The following is a 9,857-nucleotide window of genomic DNA, read 5'->3' on the forward strand; positions in this document are numbered from 1 at the left end:
GCACACACCAATTACAAATTTGTGTGTCGGCAGGCGAGTGTACAACGTATCCTAGGGTGACCATATTTTCGTTTCCAAAAAGAAGACACACAGCCCGACCTCGAGATACTTGATACTCAGATACAAGATGCCATACATTCAAACTATTTTAACATATGCCTCATCTGTATGGCTAGAGAATAAAACAAAAAAACATGACTCTCTTTTGAAGTCTTACATTTTTTGCTCCGCAATCTTTTTATTTTTATTAATTTTTTACTTCGAGCAGGGTTCGTACCCATCACTTTCGGTTCCTCAGCTCAACACTTGCCACTCAGCTAAAGTTCTGGGCCACCGTCACAGCCAGTGCGCGGTCTGCCAACCACAGTAAACGTTGCAGTGCGCTGCCTCCCATTTGCCGCACAACGAAAAACGGACAAATTCAAACACGCCCAGACGCCCGGAAAGAATGTAATAAAGTTAATATCTCCCTGTAAACCAGCCTAATTCTTCACAAAATCAAGCTAGCAATAGCAATAGCAATATCTAACACCATGTTAAGTGAAACAGCCAGTTCATCGAAGCACATCCACAAAGCCAATCTTTCCTTTTGTACTATTCTTTGTCAAAAGGACAAATAATTCTTTGTGCCTTACTGTGCTGAAGATCCGGTCGTTAAGGCGTTGGTCTCCCATCCTTCAAAAGATGGCGTTTTCCCTCAAAAGAAAGGCGTGAAAATAGTTTTATATTCTCCAGAGTGGCGTCATCTTATTGCTTTGCTGTGCACAAAGTGTGTTTTGAATTCACGAATGCATTGTGCGAACGTGCGCTCGCATAGGAATAATCCAGCAACGTAAAAAGGCTGCGTAGCGATCTGCCTATTTGCGTAAAGGACTTTTCTAATGGCAAACTGACTACGCATGCGCGAACACACATCGCTACGCGGACAGGGCTGGGAAAAGCAGAGCAGCGTTGTGCCTTCAGGAGGATAATTTTTGCAGCATTTTTGCCTGCAGGCCAGACAAAGTAATGAGTCATTTTTAATTGAGGTATGAAAATCACCAAATGTCACTTTTAAACCTATAGGTAGTGTAGGCTTTCTGAAATTAAATAAATAATTCAAATAAATAGAAAAAGCCAAACGGTTTCAACTTTCATTTCAGCCTGAGTAGGCAGTGCCTACCTTGCCTATCCTGACCGCACGTCACTGACAACATACCATCAAAACAGTCACCTGTCGACTACGGAGCGCACCAAATTGCAAAAATGCAGCACAGATAGGCCAAGCAAGATGCAGTGTGATCACCTGCAGCCAATGATGGCCAAGCGGGGCGTGTCATCATGTGTCTGGTGTGTGTTAACTTCTGCCAAACCCTTGAGACTGACTCGCCGAACTCCTAAGGTTTGATCGAACCAATGTTAAGAACCACTGCTATAGGAGAAATATTTTCTATTGTAGTGTTCTAATATAATACAGCACTTTCATTTTCTCCATCAGAGGATATAAAGTTATTTTTACAATTATTATTAAGGGTTAAGCATCTTTGTTTATGGTAGCACAGTCCCCCAGTGGCTTGCATGTCTGCCCCACAGTTGAAAGGTTCTGGGTTTGATTTCAGCTAAGGCCCTCCTGTGTGGGGACTGTATCTTCTCACTTAGCCTGTGTGGCTATTCTTTGTGTTCGGAAACATGCATGTTGTGTTCATTGAAAACTCTAAATTGCCCTGCGGGCTCAGTGCGACTGTGAATGGTTGTGCCCTGTGACTGACGGGCGACCAGCCCAGGCTGTACCTTTGGGATAAGCTCCAACTCATGCGCAACCCTAATGAAGACAAGCGGTATAGAAAATGGATTTCCTTCTATAGTACTGTTTGTGTTTTAAGCTACAGTGCTTTTCCAAGCAGAGCAAGAGAAGCATTTCAGAAGTGAAGGCTAGATTGTGATTATGTGACTGTTGAAAACCTGCGCAGCAGCAATGAATCTGTTGACAGGTTGACTACAAATGGGACGAGAGAGGATGAAACTGATTACAGGCCCTCGTGTTGCTTCATATAAGAAAGTTGTTTCGCATGATTAATACCCAGTGAATAATTAGTGCAAATCAACTACAGAACATCTTGCATTTGCTTGTGATTTTATTAAAATGGGATATCAGCAGCCACCTCGGGCCTCTGAAGATATTAAGCATTTAAGAAATTAAAAAAGCACTGACCTGTTTTCCTTCCAGGTACTTCATCTGTTTACTTGTATATAATGAAGTCAGCTTCCCACTCAGAAGCAGCTCCCGTGCTGCTGGGGGAACAGCTTGCGGAGCTGGTGATCAAGCATCATGATCAAGCACCAACTGTGAGAAAACTCTACATGTGCTCCCATCAATTCAACTCAGGGCTGATTACCCAGAGTGTATTCATGGACACTCATGCTTCAGGCGCACCAACTGCTGTTTGAGATGTATACATTTTGGCCAACATTATTTGACTGTTTATGTAAGGGCTTCAATCAAAGAATGGGAAGTTGGAGGAGAAGAAATAAATGGGCCACTGCTGCCTATAACACAGATGAACCACAACGCATTAAGAACTAATCCCAGATAATACAACAATGAGAACATCTATCTATCTATCTATCTATCTATCTATCTATCTATCTATCTATCTATCTATCTATCTATCTATCTATCTATCTATCTATCTATCTATCTATCTATCTATCTATCTATCTATCTATCTATCTATCTATCTATCTATCTATCTATCTATCTATCTATCTATCTATCCATCCATCCATCCATCCATCCATCTATCTATCAGCAGACAAGTCTAGGTCAAAATTTAGCAGTAATACATTTAATAATAATGCATATATTTGTGGAGACTGGGGTCAAGTTGTATTTTACAATTTTAAAAATGTGCAGAATTTCTTCATGTTAAAGATTAGATAGCTCTATGCACTAAGCTCGGCTATCACCAATCTCTAACAAATGCAATTATGTCATCTAGTGGCAGAAAAATGAAATCAATAGCACTCTTTTTTTTTCTTTTTTTTTTTACAGTACATCATTTTCATTTTAACTCAATTTTATGAATTATTATAAAATAACTGTATCAATGACTAAAAGATGCAGTCATATTTATATTTGCCTAACATTTTCTCCCACTTTTGTGTTAACAAGAGTATGAAAACTTAAAACATAATTTATTGTACATTTTATTGTACATTTAGAACAGATAAACAGGCAATTGCTAGGGGCCTCCCTAAACATCTAATACAAACTGATGAACAAAGTTTAGCTTGATTTAAACTTGAACATTTTAAAGCAATTATTATTGTTGTTTTAGTCTAAATCCACACACATCAAAATGCTTAATCTCTTGTGATTGTTTTGTGTGCCAGCTTTTCTTCTCAGGCAATGGAATATTCCACACTTGATTCAGGAAGACAATAGCAATAACAAATTGTCTGGGTGGTTGTGAGGAAAATGAAGGCTGCTATCCCTGTGGAGCGAAGAAGGTGGGTGGAAGACAAAGCGTTTTTATTTTTTTATCCAAACTTCCAATGGTTTAATCCTTTTCCCTTCCGGTATACCGAACGTACATAACTTAAAACAGCCAAATGCAGTCACTCTTGAAGTTATAGTAGCACATCACTGCTGTTAGTGTCAGCTGAGGATGCAGCAGAACTGACATTTCATTTCATCGCGATTGAGTATTAAAGCGATGGAAACTATATTAAATGTTGATTAAAGTTCTTATCAATTTCAGTAAAAGCATTGAGATGATTTACTTGTTAAATACAAATCATCAATAAGTACTTGAAGGACTTCATATAGCTCAGCGAATAGTAAAAATGTATTCCATTTTTGAGTCAATATTTAAAATCTTTGCAATATATGCATGTCGAGGCCCCCATGAGTGCATTTGCTTTGAGCCCTCAAATGAATCGGCTACACCCTTGACTATATGGTCACAAGTGAGTTGGAGCTGAATTTGGAAGAGAGGCAGGACACACCCCGCATCAACAGCCAATCGCATTGGAAAAAACAACCACTAACACTCACATTTACACCTAAGGACCGTGCTACATGCCACCGATTGTTTTTGTTTTTTTCACGTGTAGCCGCATAAATAGTAGTGCCCTGTAGTTGTCGCTGTTAAATATGAAAGTAAGGGGGAAGGATATAATTTTAAACGTAGAAGAAGAGGTCGTTCAAAAACTCAACGTCACATCCGCTAACCGCAGCTGAAGGTAATGCTCACTCTGCCTACCTATTACATTTACATTCTTTTACATCGGCAAACACCAATTTTGCATTGACCATTGCAGCGTTTTTTTGGTCGTTCTTGTGTTTTTCATTCTAAGCTCTAAACTCCGTGTGCAAATAATAATAAATAAATGGCGTTTCGGCTGTAGCTTATTCATCGTGTGCAAATACTGAAATAATTTAAATAATAATAATAGCAAAGGCAGTTTTGAATGTCGCCTCGTAAAGAATATGGGATGAGACGGATCCAACCTGACGAAAAAGGGGGCCGTCATGTCACAATAATGTTCTCATGAGGCTGACACCAGCTAAATGTATTACTGATTTATCAAATCTACGTTTTCCCATAATGTAGAACAGTCCAACCATTTAAAAATGATAATGGACGAATAAATACGTACATGTTAAAAAATAATAATAAATCCTCCCGCGATATAGGCTACACAAAATAAAAAATAACAACAAGTTTAATTTAAATAGGCGATATGTTTGGATGTTACACACATGAATACTGAAATTTAAACAAAAATCAAATACATTGATTTCAGTATTTACTGTACATGGAAATCATTCGGTCTGAACAACGATCAGATTTATTTATATTTATATTATTTATATTTTTCAAGCAGTGTTTTTTTATTTTCATCGTAGATTTAATAAGTGCGTGTGATCAATTTTCTAGTTACCTGGTAGAATAATTGCAATTTTTAATTCGAAAGTGTTGCTGAATATTCTCTGGCATTTCATTATTAAGCATTGAAAGAGATTTTTTAATTTAAGTTGAACGATCAATATCTAGAATTTCAAAGTTTCAATGTATTGAATGAATGAGTTTTGTGTTAGTATTTGTCTACCTTAGAAATGATTCTAATTGTGTTGTTTTGAATTGTAAATATTTTCTGCAAGTTTGTATATGTTACCCTAAATTTCAGACAGATAGGGATGGAGCAAGCTACTGTACAAAATGTTAAGTGTGTCTTGATTAAGATGATCCACGGTGCAATACTTACCTATAGTTTTTGTTTTTGAAAATTTAGAGTTGACTAGGGCTGCAACTCATGATTATTTCAATACTTGATAAATCTGTTAATACTTTTGTCGATTAATTAATGAATTAGACATTATTTCAAACTGACATTGCAGAAAATGCACAAATTATTAATGTCATGTATATGTTAAAGCAGATATTTACAAATGTTATTTTTTCATGCAGTGCCCTGAGCATTTTTTTCTTTTCTTTTAATATCCCCAACATCCTCATACTATTGTGACAATTATTGTATAGTGACGATCATATTGTATCATGACCTCTCTAAATTTTAGCATTTCCTATGTATTTTGATATCAGTAACATAGAGAAGAAATTATTTGGACCCAATACAAACCCTTGCGGAACACCACATTCTATTGGTAAACTATTGGAATTAATGTTACGTATTTCTATGTTATGAGACCGAGTATAATTCAGTTGTTTGCTAGTCATCTTATTACATAATGTTCTTTTTTTTTTTTGTATACAAAATCTAATTATTTACTGCATTGAAGACATTTTTAAGTTCAATAAATATTACTGCTGTTATTAATCTTTTTGTTGTTGTTATGTTATTGATTATTTCTTCTGGCCACTCAAAACTAAAGTTAGGCAACCTATGTACTAACTATATCCCTAGAATGATGTAATGTTTGTTAAGGGGTGACAAAGGCATAATTAGCATCGCTCTACAGTTGCGTCTTCTCCTTCATAGGTGATCAGCATAAGGCATTACTCGCATCAATGTTGCGCCTCATCTCCGCATCACTGTGCCTTCAGTGCCACCGTGTGACGACATCTTTACCTTCAAACTTCAGACCGTGTGCGACGCTCAGCTCAGCAGAGAACCAACAGACTGTGGAGGCTCTCTATGACCTCTCTGTGGACATCCAGAAGGTGAGAAAGCTGAAAGGCTGGGTCCTGCATCAGAATCCGGCCTACACAAAGGAGATTGCGGATTTATTGAAGGACCTGGGTGCCTCAGGGACCATCATTTCTCAGATCTTAACCGTTTACCCTGAGGCTGTGCTCTGCAATCCAGACCAAGTACTTGCACAGAAAGAGCTCTGGATGTCAGTGTGTCCCAACCAGAAAGAGCTAGTTGGTATCATAGATAAATTCCCAGCCTCCTTCTTCACCTCCTCAAGTCACCATGACAACCAGCGCCAAAACATCACATACCTTCAGAGCTTAAACCTCAACAAGCGAATGATCACCAAGCTCATGGCCAGCGCCCCGCAGAGCTTCAGCCGTCCAGTAGAGCAGAACAAGGACATGGTCTGCACCCTCCAGCAGACCTACCAGGACCTCGGAGGCGACGAGGCCAATATGAAGATCTGGCTTCAGAAGCTGCTGTGCCAGAACCCTTTTGTGCTCCTCAAACCGCCGCAAGTACTGAGGCAGAACATGCTCTTCCTGCAAGACAGAGGGTTCAGCACAGCAGAGCTCCTCTACCTCCTCTCCAAACTGAAGGCCTTTGTTATCGAGATGAACCCGGACAGCATGCGCCGCACCCTGAACTACTCCCAGGGCACATTGGGGTGCTCCGAGGCAGAGCTGCGAGGCATCGTCATCAGCTGTCCGGCGTTACTTTACTACCCTGAAGATATTCTGGCTGAGCGCTTCCAGGGGCTCCTCAGCGCCGGGATCAGCATGCACCAAATTACGCAAACGCCAACTGTGCTGGAACTGACAACGCAAATAGTGAATTATCGCATACAGAGACTGACGTCACATGGTTATGACGTAAGGACTGCTAGTCTGGACGTTCTTAATGGTACGAAGAAGGACTTTGAGATGAGCTATGGGAAACTCCAGCTACGCAGAGAGAGACCTCTTTTTAACCCTGTTGCTCCTTTGAAAGGAGATAACTGATTGGAATTTAACAGACACTTGATTAGGTACAATCAAATGGAATTCAATGTCAAAGATTCCATTCCACCTTATAGCTGCCTTTAAACACCGACAGAAAGGTTTTAGTTTTGCAGTTCTGGAGTTGGATGAGAGGTGCAAAACAAGCCAAAATAAAAAAAGAACAACGTATTTTCCGGACTATAAATTGGTCTGGTGTATAAGTCGCACAAGGCCACAAATGCATAATTAGGTAGAAAAAAAAAAACATAAGTCGCATTAAGTTTATATAGTATATGACAGTATAAGTCTAGAGTGCCCTCTGGTGGCTGTCTGTGAAATTATATCCCCCACCTTCTCACCACCCGGTATATATTTTTCATGTATAAGTTGCTCTGGAGTGTAAGTCGCAGGAATAGCCAACCTATGAAGAAAAGTGTGACCTATAGTCCGAAAAATATGTTAATCTAAAACCTTGTTTAACTAATTCACTGCCATTGACGGCTATAGACGTCATAAGTTCATTTGAACTATTTCTATTAGTTAAATTTTTTTCCCGCTTTTGTTGACAAGAATATGAAAACCTAGAATTTTTTGATTAATTGTGAGTTAACTAGTGAAATCATGCAATTAATTATGATTAAAAAAAAATCTAATTACCTGATACCCCTAATTTAAAAAAAATATTTTCTTTAAAAAAAAAAACATTTTTAAAAAAATAATTGTTCTAATTTTTTATCTTTTTTTTTCAAGAAAAAAATATTAAAAATTGAGGGCGTCGGGCGATAACAATTTGTAATCGTAATTAATCGCATGACTTCACTAGTTACCTCACGATTAATCACAAATTTTATATCTGTTCTAATGCAATAAAAACATTCTAGGTTTTCATACTCTTGTCAACAAAAGTGGGAAAAATGTTAAACTAATAGAAATAGTTAAAATGATTTTTTGACGTCTATAGTCGTCAACGGCAGTGAATGAGTTAATATTGTTTTGCAACTTTATTATGAAAATGATGTACAGTATTTTAAACGTGAGTTAAATCAAATTCTAATGTTGTCTACGCACCTTATTTATAGCCATGAGATGTTTGCGGTTGCAAAGACTATAAGCAATTGAATTTCACCTTGAGGCATTAAAAAAAACTGCAATTGAAAAAAATAATAAAAAAGGTCTTAAACTGTTCCTACAAAATTTGATGTGTTAAACTTATCGTTATCAAAAGGTGTATCAATACATCTGTCCATACAGTATGTATATGCAAGTGAATGTTTTCATGGCGCTTCACACCAAAAACCATTGTAGCCATCAGGGATGAGTGACTTTGTTGGCTGGTGAAAATTCCTGTTGGAAAAAAACAAACAACCCTCTCGTGTGTAATCCGATACTGTATATGTGTGATAAACAATGTTTGTTAAAACGCTGCTGCTGCCAAATGAGAAAAGAATTCAAACTGATCCCCTCGTTGCATTAAATTTGCATATGCTGAATTATGCGTTTGTCAAGCGTATGGCCAAGTTGAAAGGAAAACAAACAAAGAATTGTATTTACAGCCTGTGAAAATGTCTCATTTTACCGCCATGTTCTTGGCGGAACAGCTGTTTCCCTCCGGCAAGCAGTCAAACAGTTGTATTGTTACTTTACAGATGGGGACATTTTATTATAACCCAATTCACCTGGAAAATGGGCTTTCATTATCGTTTCAAACCAGACCACATAATGAGACGACAAAAAGTCCTCTTGATTTGAGTTGGAAATGGATTTGTGTCACCTTCGTCCAGAAAAAAATAAGTTTTAATTGATTTAAAAGCCCTTATGCCCATGTTTGGTACCTTTTTGAGTTGGAAAAGGATACATTCTTTCTGAGTAAACAAGTGAGCCGCTCTTTGTTTTTATAACCAGCCAAATCCCTTAAAACATGAATCCAAGCAATTATGGTTCCCGTCTTATGAACAAAGAAAGACTTCAGCGTCCAGAGAGGGGAGGAGCACAAAGAAAACATACACGTTAACAACTTCCACTTCCCATCTGCTGCCGTCGTCATCGCTCGGCATGACCGTGTAGTCATGGCGATAGCCGCTGGGCGGATAATGAAAAAGTGAGTGCGTCTGGTGATAACGCATGTGAGCTCAGCAGATGGATGCTTGAATAGGGATCATATTGAGACCATTCACAACAGCAGAGCCCCTGGGGGGGCTTGAGTGATGCTTCAAGTACACTCATCAACGGACTAATTTTACACATCCTTTCCTTTAGTAGACTTCTATAGATATATAGCAATTTTTTGTTGTTGTCACAACTGCATACTCGGGCCTGCTTCAACATAAGGTATCTCATCCGATGAGATCCAGAGCAAGTGATGTCTTAAAACGTCAAAACACAAGCAACCTAACATTTCCGTGACTATTTTGTCCTCCCGAGTACATTTTGGAGTTGCCAACGGAAGCGGGCGCACAAGACCTAAGTCGGCTTCGTAAACGACAATGCCAGCTGTGTTCATTTGTCCTTTGCTGACTGTCCCTTAATGGCAAAGTCGAGCCAGAAAGGTTAATAAGGGTGAGCACAAATGGTCCTTTTTCATTTCCAACATGGCGCAGGTTGATCTTAGTCGCGCTTAATTTATTGCCTTTATGGGGCCTATCTCAGCAGAAACAGATGACATCTGCAATTAAAAGCAATGAATTCCATCTGAAGTGCATGTACGGTGGTAATTATTCCCTCCTATTTGAAGTC

The 9,857-nt window shown here is 38.5% G+C and overlaps 1 protein-coding gene across 1 annotated transcript; it reads left to right on the plus strand.

The window, feature by feature from the left end:
• The first annotated feature begins 4,204 nt into the window (after nucleotides 1-4,204).
• Nucleotides 4,205-8,614, plus strand: mterf2 (mitochondrial transcription termination factor 2). Its single transcript, XM_086072594.1, has 2 exons — nucleotides 4,205-4,224; nucleotides 5,986-8,614. Exon 2 carries the CDS (start codon nucleotides 6,015-6,017, stop codon nucleotides 7,143-7,145), a length of 1,131 nt encoding a protein of 376 aa, XP_085928720.1. The 5' UTR covers nucleotides 4,205-4,224; nucleotides 5,986-6,014; the 3' UTR covers nucleotides 7,146-8,614.
• Nucleotides 8,615-9,857: the final 1,243 nt, after the last annotated feature.

This window comes from Leptonotus elevatus, chromosome 4 (genome assembly GCF_054856555.1).
Source record: "Leptonotus elevatus isolate MCC_2025b chromosome 4, RoL_Lele_1.0, whole genome shotgun sequence".
NCBI lineage: Eukaryota > Metazoa > Chordata > Actinopteri > Syngnathiformes > Syngnathidae > Leptonotus > Leptonotus elevatus.

Excerpts from the sequence above, each read along its gene's own strand:
- mterf2 (XM_086072594.1), top strand. The coding sequence starts at position 6,015 with ATGTTGCGCCTCATCTCCGCATCACTGTGCCTTCAGTGCCACCGTGTG.